General features: G+C 46.5%; 1 protein-coding gene across 4 annotated transcripts in view; it reads right to left on the bottom strand.

Annotated features, from left to right (window-relative positions):
• DPP6 (dipeptidyl peptidase like 6) overlaps positions 1-17779 on the bottom strand; it is an 864911-nt gene that overhangs the window by 260955 nt on the left and 586177 nt on the right. For all 4 annotated transcript variants that reach the window (XM_046020968.1, XM_046020970.1, XM_046020967.1 and 1 more), the window contains exon 4: positions 456-550. In XM_046020968.1, coding sequence (XP_045876924.1) covers positions 456-550 — 95 coding nt within the window. The remainder of the gene's footprint in view (positions 1-455; positions 551-17779) is intronic.

The raw sequence follows: 17779 nt of genomic DNA on the forward strand, positions 1-17779 counted from the left end.
CCGTTCTCATTTTAAAGCATAAACATCCCTTAATGTCATCAGAGCGAGCACAGTGTCTAAATTAACATTCCCTGTGCATGTGGAGATGAGTTTAAAGCAAACAAACAAAAAAAAAGACTGAGCAAGGCCTCCTCAAGTAGTCTCTGTGCATTACTGCAATTGTTCTGAAAGTGTCTAAAGCCTTAGGACGTTATCTTCCAATTATATATGGTATGCAACACTTGTTTCCAACACCTGCAGAGGAATGTCCCGCACGCTGCAAGAAACTGCTTTCATCTTATTAAATTAGCGTGGTTTCAATTTCACATTATCTTTAGTTGCGCAGGCTGTAGTATTACAAGTTTATTGCTTCTGCTTGGCGCCTACTAAAAGTTGAAACCCAAAGTCATTTTCTGCTTTATTGACTTGCAGGAGGGAAAACTGAAATTATCCCGGTCATTAGAGAGAGTACTTACAATTTTTTTGCCTTCTATTAACACTGTAGAAATATTTGTTTCAACATTCCGCAGTATCACACTTCCTTTCTGTTCTCTGTAGATGAATTCTTTATCTACGAGAGAGGAAATAAAAAGGAAACAGAAGACATTAAGGAACTCAGTAGGCTTCTGACGGACACTTTCGCCAAAGGAATCAACTACTTCTGATAAAAATAGATCCTGTGTTTCATCAAAGGGTCCTTTCAATCTGGAAAAGTATTCCCAGCTGCTCTCCACATAACCTCATGTGAAGCTTCTCTCTGAATCTCTTCTCCTACTCTACACAGTGACCTATAAAGCACCGGGGCACACGTCCATAAAATCTTTAGGACATTCTAGAGCTTTCTCGAGTAGAACACACAGAGCGGATTAAGAAACTCGCTACCAGAGAGCACAGGCAATACTTGGCATGAAGGGGAATGATCCCCTGTACCTGGAGCCTGGGGAAATCCACACACACACGCACCTGCGCACACCTACATCCATATCCTGCGAGACTGTTTCCACTTCGTCCACAACCTTCCCCATGACCCCCAGAGGAGTGGGCCGTTGACTTGGTCATGCTCATCCTTGTATCTGTACATCCCATCCTCAGCGACGGTGACCATGGTCCTCTGTATGACCAACCGAGATTTCAAATAGCCTCTTAGGAAGTCAGTAAAAGACCTATACTGATCAGTGTGGTGGTCGGGGAGCAGGCACAGAGGCGTGTGTGCACCTACTGGGAACGAAACAGAACATTTTCTGAAGGACAGGGTCGCTGGTGGGGAGGTGGGCGCGCAATAAGGAAGAAGAAATACTGTCTTTCTGAGTGAAGGCGGTAATGTGGAGCCCGTGTGATGATCTGGGCATCTCACACAGTCATCTGTTGCTGAACAAACACCGTGCAAGCTGCATTAATTCAAAGGATATGATCATTTCGACCCTTTCTTATTCTGTTCTGCTACTTGCTCTGGTTTTCATTCTCTCTTCTTTCTCCAGTTTAAGGTGGAAGCATAGATCTCTGGTTTGATTTTCCGTCCTTTCTAATAAAACTATCAAAGCTAAAAATTTCCCTCTGAGGACAGTGTTAGCTACATCTCACAAATTTTGATACGCCGAGTTACGTTACTCTTCAGTTCAAATTATTTCTAATTTCCCGCGCAATGCCTGCTTGGCTCAATGATTATTTAGAAGCGTGTTGTCTAACTGGCAGGTATATAAAGTCGTCCTGGCCCTCTTATTTTTATAGATTTTTAATTCAAATTCACAGGATCACAGAATACACTGTACATGATTTGAGTCTTTCAAAACTCATTAAGACATTTTTGCGGTCCATAATATGGCCTGTCCTTGTAAATGTCCCCTACGCCCATTTAATGCAACCATCGATATGGCTATGATTCCGTGTGTGTGTGTGTGTGTGCGTGGCCTGTTTCCACGTGTCTCTTCCACTTCTTCTTTCCCTCTTCCTTATTTCTGGCTTCCATTTTACTGTCAGATAAAGCTTACTTTCCCTATTTTAGCTGTATTTCTTTGCATTTCTTCTAGTGCCTGCCCTACGGATCGGACTACATATACTCTACTTTTCAGTCTGCAATGACTTAATAATGCGCCACTTCTCATGAAATCCAGAAGTGAAGTTTTCTTCCACGCCTAGTCCACGTGCTGCTACCGTTTCCACGTGGATACATCTAGATACATTCCGCCTTCCGCCACGTGCCACACCTACTGTTGATATCAGTGCATCACTGGTAAAGAGATTAAGAAGAAAAAGTCAAAAAGGAAGAAAAAATGTCTTTTGCCTTTGTCCATTATTTGGCATTTCTGATGATGGTTTTTATGCTTCATCAAGGGCCTGAGTTTATAACGGGCATTATCATTTTCCTAACCCCTTGAGAACTTGCTTTAGGTGTTTGGTTGTATGGATCTGCGGTAACCAAGTCCTTGAACTTGGTTTTATCTGAAAATGTCTTGGTTAACCTTCATTTTTGAAGGATATTTTCTCTTCTTTTAAATTTTTAAAATTAAAAAAAATTTTAAGTATTGAAAATTATTATTATTTTTATTATGTTCAGTTAGCCATGTAAGCAGGCTTCACACCCACGGTGCAGCCCGACACGGAGCTTGAACTCGTGACCCTGAGATCAAGACCTGAGCTGGGATTAAGAGTTGGTCACGTAACCTACTGAGCCACCCAGGGGCCTCGAAGGGTGTTGTCCCTTAATACAGATGTCTAGGTTGATAGTTTTCATTTTTTCCTCTTGAAATTTTGTTTCACTTTCTTCCGGTCACCATGGTTTCTAAGGAAAAGTCAGCTATTAACTGAACTATTTCCCTGCATGCTATGCCTGTGCATTTTCCCTTTGCTCTTTTCAAGACTGACTTGTGGTCTTTGATTTCCAACAGCTCAACTACAAACTACTTCTTTATTTTTTAAGATTTTCATTTATCTGTTTGAGACAGACAGAGAGAGAAGGCGGGAGAACGCGTTGGGGGAGGGGCAGAGGGAGAAGCTGGCTCCCCGCTAAGCAGGGAGCCCGATGCCGGACTCGATCCCAGGACCCTGAGATCCTGACCTGAGCTGAAGGCGGAGGCTTAACCCACTGAGCCACCCAGGCGCCCCATAAAGCACTTTCGATCGGGCTTCTTTGTGTTTACGCTGTGTGATGAGCCTCTTGTATCTGCAAATCTATGTGTTCATCAGATCTTTAGCTGTTCATTTGCCAAATATTTTTTCCTATTTATCGACCTCCTCTCCCAGTACTCCAACGCACAGATCCTGGGAAACTCATATTATCTAAGCGTCTCTGGTGATCTGTTCATTAAAATTCTTTTTCCTCGGTTCACCTTGAGAAATTTCTAATGATCCGTCCTGAAAGCCACTTCGCCTCTCCTTTGTCGTGATTATTTGACGGTGAGTGCCACCCAGTGCATTCTGCCATTCTGGCATGGGCGTTCTCATGTTGAGGATTTTCCGTTTTGTTCTTTCTACGCTTCTACTCTTCTGCGGAAACCCCTCCTTTCCCTGCTGAGATCTGTGTTCACTGGAAACAGGCTCACGTGAATTCATTAAGCATAATTATAACATATATTTTAGATCTATCAGTTCCAAAGTCTGTTTCCTTTTGGGGTCAGACTCAATTAATTTTCTTTTACGATGAAAGGGTGTTCTTCTTCTTCTTTTTTTTTTTTTTTTGGTTCTTTGTAAGTAGGGTAATTTTGCATTATATCCTAGACAATATGGACCTCAATTTCTGGACGTGTTGGGCTTTGTTAATGTCCTCTAACGAGTGTGGTTTCCCGGGCTGCACCGGTACTTCTCTCTGCTGGGCGTGGGCCTCCAGCTTCGACAACAGCTCGACTCAGTTCAGATACTCCACCTGCCGCTGCACTGAGATTCTCTTCACAGCGTACGTGGCTCACGGGTCACAGACCCCACTGCCTCTGCTTTCCAACTTATTAATCTCGGTTCTACCCTGTCTCATTATCTCCTCTTCTTAACTTTTCAGTCTGACACTTAGCTTCTTAATTTCAGCATTTCTGTTTTTCTAATATAATCACAACGGGTGCTCTAAATTTCCTTCATTATGTCTTTATTGGAATCCGCAACTTTTAATGGGCAGTTTTCTCATTACTGCTTTGTTCTATGCCTTTTTAGTTTCTGTCACGGTTTCTTCTTCAACCTAGGAGTTACTTAGAATTTCTAATTTGCAAATGTATGCAAAACATTCTCATCTTTTTGTTATTGACTTGTGATTTGCTATAATGCTACAATGCTTTTAGAAATCATTTCTCTTTTGCAGAATAGGCAAAGTAAGAGTCTATGCCTTAAATTGCACGTGTGGACGTTCAGGACCATAATGCCCAGTACCGGACTCGAGCTTGCCCCCCCCCCCCCCCCCCCCCGCCTGGCCCAGGGCAGGCTCCCTGTAGGGTCAGCTGCTCCTCTTGTCTCAGTAGAAGATCTGGGACCATCTCTGCCTCCTTTTCGTCTCTCGTCTTCACGACTCCAACCCTCGCCTGCACATACCCCTTTGAAGGCTTCTCGAATCCCCTCGTCCTCTCGGCTTGCAGTGTTCCTGCCCTGGTCTGACCGCCACCACCTTCACGGTGGACGCCTTCAGTGGCTTCCTCACGGGACCTGCTCCCTTGGCTCCTTGCTCTGAGCACAGGAGGACGTGCCTCCTTTTAAAACTCCCCCCCCCCCCACATCCTTTGGCAGAGTCGGCTTTGGTGAAGTCCTTAGCCTGGATGTTCAAGCCCTTCACATTCTGGCCGGGGCTTCTCTTTCCATTTTAATTTGCTGTCACCACCCGTTAAGCATCTTAAACCATGTTCTGCCTTCCATGCCTCCCCGACGCCCCCAGCCACTGCCCGGCCAATGCTCGATGCCCTTCTCCAGCTCCTGCCAGGGGAGATCTGTCTGGGCTTAGCACAGAGGCGCCTCCTTGGCCAAGATTTTCATGCCTCTGCCAGGCAGAATGAGTCCCTCTCCGCTCCTTCCCCATCCCCCCTGCTTTATGCTCATGCAGCGCTGCTCCTTGCTGGCTGTTAGAACTCTGTCTCCTCCACGAAGAGAGCCTGAAGCAAGGAAGAGGCCACGGCTTCCTGATTTTTCTACCTCCAAATCCCAGTGTAATGACGGACAGGAAACCAGGCACTCCAAATGCACGATGCGTTCCCCAAATTAACACCATCCCGTGTCTGAGTCACCAAATATGCAAGCCGCACGTGACCCGCTCTGCAGACCCGCTGCAGGAGAGAGGCCACTCTGGGCCAACGAGGTCAAAGGAGGGAGGCTGGCTTCACAAATGATAGCTTTTGTGCCCCCTGAGATGCTGGGATCACTGCTTCCTCCCCTCGCAGCAGTGCAGTGAGAGGCCCCCAGAGGGGAGTGCACGGTGTGGGTGCTTGAGGACAGGCAGGGGAAACCGAAAGGCAGGCTCGACGGGGATTCTAAGAGACACCTCGGGTGAGGTCCTGGGGAGAAGATCCCCCAAAGAAAGCCTTGCATCACACCACCCGCTGCGACATTATTTTTCGTATGTCGAGCACTCAGGAAGCTGCATTCAAAATATATCATGAATCTAATTGTTCTGTGTTACTTTGTTCTTCAAAGCTAAATGAGGGAAGAAGGAAAGAAACAGCCTTGGTGGCCAGCACAAGGAAGATGATTGCTTTCCATGTTCTTTTTTCTCCCAGACTGTGGTAGAAAAATATGTAGCAAAGTCACACGTGATTTTTTTCCTGCTCTTCCAAAAATAACATCCCAGTCATTTCCTCTGAGTATCACAGATCAGCTGACTTTATGGGACGCTTGCTTTTGCCTGACTAGTGTATTTTTTAGAAACCTTTAAAGCAAAGGTCTTTCCCAAGACGAAAAAAAAGTAAAATGTGTGGCTTTATGGTGCTATGGGTTCCTTGTCCACGGAGCTACGTCATTCTCATTGCCGACTCTGACTCGTACATGCTTGTTGGCCTTGAAGAGCATCCTTGGTTCTGTAAGTATCACAAAGAATTCCTTCAGGGGAACAGACTTTAATTTCAGAAACGGAGTGCACACAATAACCAGAGTCAATCTGACTTTTTATCTTCTTTTCCTTTTAAATAACTTCTATGAAACACTGTTCTGTCCTATTTATTGCTTATTTTATTCTCTTCTCAGATACAAATTACTTGTATTCGTGTAATCTGGGAGGGAGCACAGAGCATGCAACGTGTTTCCCATAAAGTCATCCCCATCATGGCCATAAAATATGAAAACCGGTCTGTGATTCCTACACCCACACTGTCGTCCAGAAATACCATTTCCCCCTAAACGAAACCAGTCCCGCGACCTGGCCATGTGCCCTGACTTCAGGACGCGCTGTCAGAGTCGCCGGTCCGACGGCGATGAGTGCGTGTTGGCTGCGGTGAAGTTCCACATGAACCACAACGCTGAGCTGTAAGACACGATTCCAAGCACATCAGTAACTCTATTACTGTTACACGAAAGTGAGATTTTTATCTGTAAGACAAAACGGGTCCGGGTTTAAAACCATTACATTCGGTTAAAAGTGAAAAGCCTGTGCAGTTAAGTCAGTGGCAGAAAGACCAGCATGGACTCACGTTTGCTTATTTTGTCGAGCATGTGCTCGTTTTGTCCACAGAAGGTGTCTAAATGCGTGATGATCTCGGATACTCAGATCTGGGTTTCTGGGTACCATTTCTAGGCACTTCAGGAAAAAGAACAGGAACACGAAGGAAATGGGCATTTCTAGACCTGAGGCACACAAAGGACAATAGGGAAGCGCTCATTGGCTCCTTGGAAGAGCTCACTGGCCAGGAAGCAAGGAAGTGTTCAGGGCCTGATGGGGACCCAGACCATAAGATCACGGTAGCCTATGGATGGCCCTAATTCTTACCCCATCCAGCCCACCAGCGTTGCGTCTAGCTTTGCCAGGCTCCTCCCCTTGAAGGTGGTCTCCAAACCACGCCTTGAATGGTCACTGGAAGAGGAGCCAGCAGACACCCAGGGAGCACCTGTGCCGGCTGGCTTGTCTGCCGTGGCCGTGGATCCAACACGTCTGGCCCAGGCTTTGGGCGCCAGGAAGAGAAAGAGACACATGGAGCACAGCTGAGTTACGAGTCACCGCCAAGAGGCCATTCCAGATCAGCCAGAGGCTGGCTGGTCGTCCCGCCCCAGGAGCAAAGCAGCCAGCAGATGAGCAGAGTGTCCTTGACAAGCCGCTGTGTGAAAGACACACGCTTATTCTGTGTGTCTGAGGGTGTGTGTGTGATTGGTAGAAAAAGACTCGTGTGATGCTACAGACAGGCAGAGAAGAATCAGTGGGAGGGCTCTTGGGTCCCAGCGGATAAAATTGGAACATGAGAAGAAAAAAATAGGTGATTAAAACACACTGAATCTATAAAACAGTTTACGGATCCATAATGGAACTCCCAAAAGTATGGAAAAAAAAAAGCAACTCCTTTTCCACAGTTGGAGGTAACTATGGCACTGAGCCCCTACTATGAGATGGGTAATCACAGACACCTGTGCTTCCCAAAGCCGTCTACGCATCCAGCCCAACCCCTGCAAAATACCAACCGCATTTTTCACAGAGCGGGAACGAGTAATCCTAAAGCTTGTGTGGAATCACAACAGAACCCGAATAGCCCAACGCAACCTTGAAAAAGAAAACCAGCGCTGGTGGCATCACAATTCCGGACCTAAAGCTCTATTACAAAGCTGTCATCGTCAAGACTGCATGGTACCGGCACAAAAACAGACACACAGATCAGTGGAACAGAATAGAGAGCCCAGAAATGGACCCTCAACCCTAGGGTAAACGAATCTTCAACAAAGCAGGAAAGAACATCCAATGGGAAAAAAGATGGTCTCTGCAACAAATGGTGCTGGGGACATCGTGGCAGTCACACGTGGAAGAATGAAGCTGGACCACTCCCTACACCACACACACAAATAAACCCAAAGGTTGAAAGACCTCCATGTGAGACAGGAATCCATCAAAATCCTGGAGCAGAACACAGGCAGTAACTTCTTGGACATCAGCCATATCAGCTTCTTACTAGACACGTCTCCACAGGCAAGGGAAAGAGAAGTAAAAATGAACTATTGGGACTACATCAAAACAAAAAGCTTCTGCACAGCAAAGGAAACAACAAAACTAAAAGGCAACCTATGGAATGGGAGAAGATATTCACAAACGATGTATCAGATAAAGGGCCAGTATCCAAAATACATGAAGAACTTATAAAACTCAATTCCCCCAGAACCAAATAATCCAGTTAAAACATGGGCAAGAGATGTGAATAGACATTTTCCAAAGAAGACATCCAGGCGGCTAACAGAAACACGAAAAGATGCTCAGTATCATTCATCGTCAGGGAAATACAAATCAGAACTACAATGAGAGATCGTTTCGCACCTGTCAGAATGGCTAAAATCAGTAACACAGGAAACAAGATTACTGATTCGGAGGGATGCATGCCCCCTGAGGCTCACAGCAGCGTTTTCAACAATAGCCAAAGCATGGAGAGAGCCCAAGTGTCCATCAGCTGATGGGGGAAAAGAGGACGTGGGACACACACACACACACACGCACACACACACACAGTGGAACATGACTCAGCCATAGAAAGAAGGAAATCTTGCCATTTGCGATGACCTGGATGGAAGGACAGTATCATGCTAAGTGAAATAAGTTAGAGAAAGATAAATACCGTAAGATCTCACTAAATAGCTGGAATTTAAGGAACAAAGAAATGAACGTGGGTGGGAAAGAGGCAAACCAAGAAACAGACTCTTCACTACAGAGAACAAACTGAGGGTCGCCAGGGGGCAGTGGGGGGCTGGGTGGGTGGCAGGGATTACGGAGGCACCTGTCGTGGCGAGCACGGGTGACGCTTGGAAGTGATGAGTCACTGAACCCTACACCTGAAACTAGTATCTGTATGTTAACTAGCTGGAATTTAAATACAAATTTGGAGGAAAAAAAATAAAAGCGAATCCTCCAACGTCGTCCTGCTGTTCGAGTCGTGCGGGAGGACGACACACAGCCCGTTCCGGAGCGGGAGGTCGTCCTCTCAGGACACTGCCGACTCGTAAATGCGGGAGGCAGGACGGATTCAGGAAATCACCTCGCGCAGCCCTCACCGAAACCCCTGAATTCAGGTAAGGATCCTCAACGGAGGCCAAACTCATTCCAAGAAACTTGATGGGATATTCTCCTGATGAGAAAATATCACCTCAGAGAAAACACACCCGTCTTGATGGGAACACGCATGTTTAGAGTGGGGGAGTCAGGGGCCACGGTGTCACCCACAAATCCACCTCAGAGGTTTCACCAGTGGGACAACCAGATGTTGCAGACCAATGTGTTCCATCATCCTGTGAGCAAACAGTCTGAGCCCAGGGTGCGGAGGAGTCCACGGGACAGGACTAACGTAGGCAATAACTCGGAGCTGTTCCACATTAGCAGAAACTCAAGAGACATAATCAAGTATAATTATAATTCTTAATTTGACCTGAGCAGGGAGGGGGAAAAAAAGCCATAGAAGATACTTTGAGAAGGAAGGAAGAAATCTGAATATGGCTTGGGAATTCTTTTATTTATTTATTTATTTTTTGTAGTTTAATTTTATTTTTTTCAGTGTTCCAAGATTCATTGTTTATGCACCACACCCAGTGCTCCATGCAATCCGTGCCCTCCTTAATACCCACCACCAGGCTCACCCACCCCCCAACCCTCCTCACTTCCGAAACCCTCAGTTTGTTTCTCAGAGTCCACAGTCTCTCATGGTTCGTCTCCCCCTCCGATTCCCCCAAACTCATTTCTCCTTTCCTTCTCCCAGTGTCCTCCATGTTATTCCTTACACTCCACAAGTAAGTGAAACCATATGATAATTGATGCTCTCTGCTTGACTTATTTCACTCATCATAATCTCCTCCAGTCCCGTCCACGTTGATACAAAAGTTGGGTATTCATCCTTTCTGATGGCTTAGTAATATTCCATTGTATATATGGACCACATCTTTATCCATTCATCCATTGAAGGGCATCTTGGCTTCTTCCACAGTTTGGCTACTGTGGCCATTGCTGCTATGAACATTGGGGTACAGATGGCCCTTCTTTTCACTACATCTGTATCTTTGGGGTAAATACCCAGTAGTGCAATTGCAGGGTCATAGGGAAGCTCTATTTTTAATTTCTGAAGGAATCTCCACACTGTTCTCCAGAGTGGCTGCACCAGCTTGCATTCCCACCAACAGTGTAAGAGGGTTCCCCTTTCTCCACATCCTCTCCAACACTCGTTGTTTCCTGTCTTGTTAATTCTGGCCATTCTAACTGGTGTCAGGTGGTATCTCAATGTGGCTTTGATTTGAATCTCCCTGATGGCTTATGACGATGAACGTTTTTCCACGTGTCTGTTAGCCATTTCTGTGTCTTCTTTAGAGAAGTGTCTGTTCATGTCTTCTGCCCCTTTTTTTTGACGTGATTATCTGTTTTTTGAATGTTGAGTTTGAGGAGTTCTTTATAAATCTTGGATATCAGCCCTTTGTACAACTTGAGAATTCACCGCTCTTAGAAAATTACAGCCATGTTTGTTGGAGAAGATAAGGTTGTTGAGGGTCTACTTTTGGAGATACATGTGTAGTATTTGGGGAAGAAAGAAAATGATACAATTTATGTGTCAATATTTTCAGCTAGAAAATTGATAGCAGGCACTCAAATGGCAAAAGGGTTAAGATGATTGGTGCTTATATGGGCATTCACTGAACTGTCCTTTCTACTTTTCTGTAAGTTTAAAATTTTTCACAAAAAGGAAGGAGAAAATAAAATGGCACAGCCCCTAATTCCGAGGAGCATACAATAAAGGGTGGACTCCCACGCGGAAGGCCCCACGCGCAGCCCCTCACAACACATGGATCAAGATGCGGAGACGCCGGTGATCCCGGGCAGATGCCTGGAGGCTTTGCAACCACGTAAGTTAACATGTGGGTTTCAGGCCAAAGGAGACAAATCGTTCTAAACAATTAAAAAATTAAGGTTCTATACTTTTTTTTTTTCTGGCTTATATCACAAAGATCGTGAGCAGGGTTGTCCATGGCTGCAGTGGGTGGACAGATGGAAGACGGCGGGTTCTAAATTTGTGGGCTTCGAATCATGATCACAATGACACTACAATATCCGCTTTTACAACTTGGGTAAACACACAGACAAGTAGCTTCCAACACGTACTGATCCAGCACGCAAATGACTTGGAAAAGTAGCTGTAATGCAAAGATGATGTTTAGGGGATTTGAATTTCACAAGTTTTCATGATAAGATCGGAGATTGTCCAATTTTGTCTTTGATTAATGGACTGCCCAGATAGCTTTTAAAATCCTTTAAATTTCCATTCTTATGGGGAACAATTTTTATGTGTTTCCACAGAGTCATGTTTGGACTTTTAAACAGCTCAAAAACAAAGCACTTCTTTCTGTATTTATCACTGACAACCCTAGGCTAAGGTGGATAAGGGGAGAAACAATTTATTTGTAGAATTTGTTTGTGGGTTTTTTTTTTTTTTTGCAATTTTTTTTTTCACCTGAATCTATCATAAAAGGAAATATACAGATAAGGAGGCTTTACAAGACAAAAAGATTTAGGTGGGTATGGAACAAGGAAAGGTCAGCTACAAAGTCCTGTGCTAATGACACGTTTTTAAGGATATTTAAGATTTGTTTTATAAAAATACAAGACTCCTTGAAGGGCTGTAAAGTGATTATATTATGATGGTTCTTTTATTTAGTCAAATTCTCTTAGAGCAAATCAATCACAAGTATTATCAAAAGCGTTAAAAAATCTTTAAAGACTGAAATGGGCAAAAAGACCACTGAGTATCCTCTGGAACAATATTGTATATCGTGTAGGGCCCCCCGGGCTCTTTGCTTCTTTAGATGTTTGCTACTGCCACTGTTTTTGAGCTATTTTCGGACTATAAGTTGGAAAGAACGGAGAGCCACGCAAAGGATTCTTGCCAGACAGCTGCAAATAACTCCTGCTTGCCGGAGATGCACTTGGGTCCCTCTGCCCATCCCATCTCCGCAGAAAAAGCCAATTTAGCACCAAATTCGCTCCAGGATTTCTGATTGCCTACATATATGTTGTCTTTAATTTTTCTCTTCATCTCTTCCTAGGTCTCTCAATTCCTGAAATAAATAAAATCTCTGGCACCTGTCTATTTTCCATTAACTTAAAATCATGAGCCTCTTGACTTCTACTTTTAAAAAATTCTTCTTCAATTAAAGTTCAGCGTGTGCAAGATACGGGCAAAATTCCACAGGTAAGCCATGAAAAAAATCACTAAACTGTGTAAAAGGTGATGTTGGCTACCCGTTTGTCTCGAAATGAAGCCACATGAGGTTAAACGTGCTGTTTTTTACGCCACCAAATTTTATCAAAATCAGTTCTTCCTCAAAATTTCCGAACCACTAGCGGATTTTGTAATTCATCGGTCAGTGACAGATGTTACTTGTGTCGTTCCAATACCGGAGCTTAGTAAAATCAGTAACTCGCCACAAAGCGTATCACATGATCATTGGGCTTTGATTTTATTCAAAACACTAAGAGCTGAACTAGGGACACGTCATCAATGGGGGCGGAGGGGGCGAAGGGGGTCTACGAAGTCACTGGTTTCCGGTACAGGTACAGAAGACAGACTTTTTTGAATGACCTGATTGTCAGCAAGCATTATGTGAGAGCCGAAGACTGCTGTGGGAAGTAGACTCAGTTCGTATGTCGGTATTGTTCCCTCTAATGACTACGCTGGTACAAATTAGCAACTGATCCAGCTGAAGGGACCACCTTACTTTACTTATGCTTCCATGAGAAAAATCACCTTCTGCTGACAAAGACTCATGAGTGGGCAGAGCAAGAGAAATTTGACAGGGATGTTCCTTCAAGAAAAACTTGGATGAAAAGTGCCAGTGATGGTCTATAGACGTTTGGGAAAAGTGCAGTCTGGGAGTCTGGGAACCCGGCTTCTCTTTCAGGCTCTACCATGGAGTGGATATGCCAGAGACAGCAGTGAAATCTGGGAAACCCTGTCCTCCTCTCCTTTTTCATACCTGCTAGCAGGGATGCTTTATGATGGCTGGAGCTATAGCAGCCATATTGGACCCTTGCATAAGCCTGAAGATGAAACAGAAAAGCAAATTAGAGCAGAGGTCCTACCTCCTGACCCCCATGTAAAGGAGAAATAAATTGGACAAGTAGATTTCTACCCTGTTTAAGCCAGCATTCGTTTCATTTTCCTCTTGCTCAGAGATGACTCTAATCTGAACAAAGAGAGACTAACACTCACAGTCTGACTCTGGATTTGGAGTCGTGAGAATCAGCTCTGACCCCGTTGCACTGCTCTGCTGAGTCACCTTACTTTATCTCTCAGTCTTTCATTTTCCATAATAAAGCCCCTCGTTTTCACTGTCCCAGAAGGGACACGGTGCTGGTCAAGTGGGACCAGCCCTGAGTGGGCAAAGCCAGAAGAGCAGGGCCCCGGCCGGCAGCGCTCGGGTCTCTGTCGCCAAGACTGGGTGTGGCTTCGTGCCGAACACGCACCTATGATGTTATTTGTGAAGGAAAGAAATGTTATGACCATATTCTAGAATTTTGAGTGCAGTCTGTTTTGAAAAGCTCGACTCTGCACAGCTCTCACCTCTCTGACTTAACAGCAAGGGAAAACCCCCAAACGCAGACAGCACGGAGGGAGGAAATCAGGACAGGAAGCAGTTCTATTTGTTGGGGTGCGGTGACCAGAGGCGCTCGCCACTCTCCCAGGAAGAGTCGGCAGAAGCGCTGGGAAGGACTCCCTCCTCCTTCAGACAGGCTCCTTCACGTCGGTCAGGCCTCCAAGGGCCTGATTTTACCATGGACGCCAGTGGGCTGTCGTTTTCAGAGATCTGGCGTGAGTGACAACTGCAAGAGGTCCAAACCGGATCCCTCCCTGAGGCGCAGGACTGCTTGGGTCCACCTCCTTGGGTAGGACGTGGAGCCCGGTGTGATGGTGGCGGGGGTTGTCCCTGCCAAGGAGAACAGTCCCCCATCACGCTCCCACTGGCCAGGCTGCTCCTCCCGGTGAGACGGTCTGGTCAATCAGATGGCCAGAACGGATGGGTCTCCAAGCCGGGGGACGACTGGGTGGTGACTGTGCCCAGGGAGGGAGAGCTGGCCACATGCCATCACACGCATCTCGTGATGACCGTTTCACGGTGAAGCGAGGACCCCTCTCATGGCAGGTCACTAACTTGAGGTGTACTCGAGATCCCCACTTTCCTACTGGAGGAACTCAGGCTACTCGACTTTTCTGTCAACATTCCCAGCTGTCAACAATGGGGATGTGAACGACCCCTCGCTTACAGGACATCAGAACCATGTCCGGGTCAGTAGTAAGTAACGCTAAGTGCTAAGCTCTGCGGATACGATTCGCAGAAAATATCCAGCATCTGGGTAAAGGACGTCTTCCTATGAAAAGTCACAGGAGCTCCAAGGAATGCTTCGCCCACGGCACCTGAGAAAACTACCCTGAAGTTCAAGGATTGCTGCAGTCTCGCACATTCCTAATAAAACTGTGTCATTACGGCCTAACTGAAACACCTGTAAGTTGAAGGGGTGCTTTACGAATCACCCCACGGCAAATGACATCACCTCAATCTACGAACCCCATTTATTCCCCAATCGAGCAGAGCCCAGGTGGTATCGCTAAAAAATAAGGCAAATTTCGGTATTTACCCAAAGTTTTTACAATTTAAAATCTTGACTTGGTCTCACGGATGTAAGTGTCTCAAGTATTTGAGACAAGAGGATAAATAAACCTGAATCGTCAGGACTGCCAACCTGACAATGACATTCCAGGTGTGCCGCTGATAAAGACAGTAATTTGAGAAAGCAACAAATCAAGTCTTTCAAAAACTGATCTGCACTGTCATTTTACAAACACGCACAATAAGGCTCAGCTCATCGTTAGATGATGTTACTGTCGTTATCCACAAAACCGATGAATGGTGCTTCTGGTCTCCCGGGGTGAGATACTGTCTTTCTGAGTGACCTAGCGTTGGTTTCAGTGGCTTTGGTCAGTGGTGAGTTCTGTCCTGTTAGCTGACTGGGGACGTCCAGCTCAGTTTAGACCACGGGTTGAGCTGATAAAGGTCATCACTGCATCTCATTTCTCAGAGCCGCCTTTCTGAGTAGTGGAGGCACGGACGGGGTAAATGATGTTGAAAATTGTAACCTGCAGTGGAGTATGTGTTTACTCTATTAGGGAATGGATTTTTTTTTTTTTAATGCCCAAGTTCCCTCGCTTTCCTTTTCCCCAGTTTTGTTCTCATTTGCCTCCAGTCCAGGCGGCGGCTGCGATTCACACGCGTCCTGCTGTCTGTTAACAGGAATGGTACGATGATCAGTTGGTTCGTGCAAACAGGCTCTCCTCCGTCCTTCCAATACTGTGGAACTACGAAGGAACAGTTCCTCCCCAGACAATATCGTGACACTTGGTTTATTCTACAGAGTAGAGTCACGTCAACTAGATCCACGTTAGCAGCGCTCACGTGAGCTTGAACACACACACACACACACACACACACACACAAAACCCCCAACCCGTGCGAAGTACCTGATTCTATGAACAAACTGTCCTGGGTTTGCTCATCCAATTCGATCCACTAACAAACTACTTTCAAGGCACCCTCTGGGCCAGACACTGCGGGAGCTGGGAACCTCTCGCCACGTGCTCAGCCCTGCCCCAGCGATGGGTGGGACGCGCCTCCCTGCAGACTCCGGAAACACGGTACAGTGCCTGTAAGAGTGGGCTATGATTTAGTCCCCTCTCCCTTTAACGGAACCACACTATGTTTCCAGCTGAAATCATCGAATAGCTTATGGCTGGGGGGGAAGGGGGATACCTCCCACACGCTCGCCCCGCTCGGGGAGCTAAGGCAAACGCGATCGCCTGGGTCCCAACTCAACATGTGTTCCACGAGCCCTTGGGTCACGGTTTTCTTTCCATGATGCCTGCCTCCTGGGCCATCATTCCTCGAGGGGAAAGACCATGTTAACCTACATTTTGATGGTGTTTTCATACAACCAACACACTGTAAATATTTCAAAAGAGAAAAAGATAAAATTGTGATAGTTGTCTTTCTCCGATTGACTTATTTCACTAAGCATGATACCCTCTAGTTACATCCACGGGACTGGAAGAGATTATGCTGAGCGAAATAAGTCAAGCAGAGAGAGTCAAGTATCATATGGTCTCACTTATTTGTGGAGCATAACAAATGACATGGAGGACATGGGGAGATGGAGAGAAGGGAGTTGAGGGAAATTGGAAGGGGAGATGAACCACGAGAGACTATGGACTCTGAAAAACAACCTGAGGGTTTTGAAGGGGCGGGGGTGGGAGGTTGGGGGAACCAGGTGGTGGGTAATAGGGAGGGCACGTACTGCATGGAGCACTGGGTATGGTGCAAAGACAATGAATTCTGTTACACTGAAAAAATAAACAAATTAATTAAAAAGCTAAAAAAAAAAAAGATAAAATTGTGATAGAGAACGGTCTGGGGTGTGTGGGTCAAACCGGAAAATCGGTGTGACAGTCTGGTGCCATGGAACAGCCGAACACAGACAGTCACACCCAAAACGCCGAGGCGCTGGAATGAATGACAACGAAGGGACATCAGAGCCCCGTGTCCTCTCCACAGTGTCACCCGTGACTGTCCAGAGAGAAGAGCAAACTTTGCCGGCCTCACAGCTGGATGGTGGCTGATGTTCCTATTCTGTTCTGTTCTCCACTTAACTATGAGCAGATCGATGTCTCAGTTTTAGTTTTAGTTTTGCATTTCACGCATCTTCCACTCCTCACAGTGCCCCCGGCTGTAATCATTGCTCTATGTGCTACACCCAAGCCCAGGATCCTCACAAGCAGATAAATGACCCCCCACCGAGACGTGCCACCTTGATCTCCTTCCTCTTGGACTCAGGCCCGTGTTGAGGCTTCAGTCAGGTGGTGCCCGGAAGCGCGTTTCCCTGACCCCATTTCTGGAGCGCCCTTCTCCCAGGAGACCACTAACGCCTCTCTGACTGCGGCCCTTACTCATTTTTCGCCTTTAAGCCGCAGGTCCCCACGTGCCTTCCCAGGCTGGGGAGCACCGTCTCATCTCAACTCTCCTGCTCCCACGTCCTGGGATGTGTGCGTGTCTCTGTCGGACACGAGGAGCAGCCGAGCTCTGTGGGAGCTGAAGAAGTAGGTTTGGCTATTGAGAAAAGCAGGAAAGCCCCCTTTTAAGAAATCAGACGATAGTCTAATGAAGTCAAGTTACAGAGAACTGGTGCCACTATAGAGACCAGGAAACAACCCTCCCCCCGACTCCCCGACTCTGTCCCAAGTTCACTGGAATCTCAACAGGCTGAGTCCAGAGAGGACAGAAAATGGAAGAGTGAGCAGGCCTGGTGGGTGCCACGGACCACACCCGGCACCCCGGCTCGGCTCCAGCCACGGCCCTGGGAGGGTCGGGGGAGACGGGCTCTGGGTACCCCGGGAGCCAAAGAAGCGGTGCCCGCTGGTTTCACATGCTGGCTTATGTATTCTCCCAATAAAGAAACTCAAACACAGAGAGAGCAGCTGCCTATTCACGGCAAAGGAAGAACACCCAACCGCCAGCCGCCCCACATGGCCCCTCACTCCCTGGGGGACCGGGACAGCAGAGCAGAGAAAGGAGGACAAGGCGGGGCTGCTCCGTGAGGAAGCGGAACAGACCTTCTGGTCACCCAGCATTCCAGGTG

The sequence above is a fragment of the Meles meles genome, chromosome 10 (assembly GCF_922984935.1).
Source record: "Meles meles chromosome 10, mMelMel3.1 paternal haplotype, whole genome shotgun sequence".
Taxonomy (NCBI): Eukaryota; Metazoa; Chordata; class Mammalia; order Carnivora; family Mustelidae; genus Meles; species Meles meles.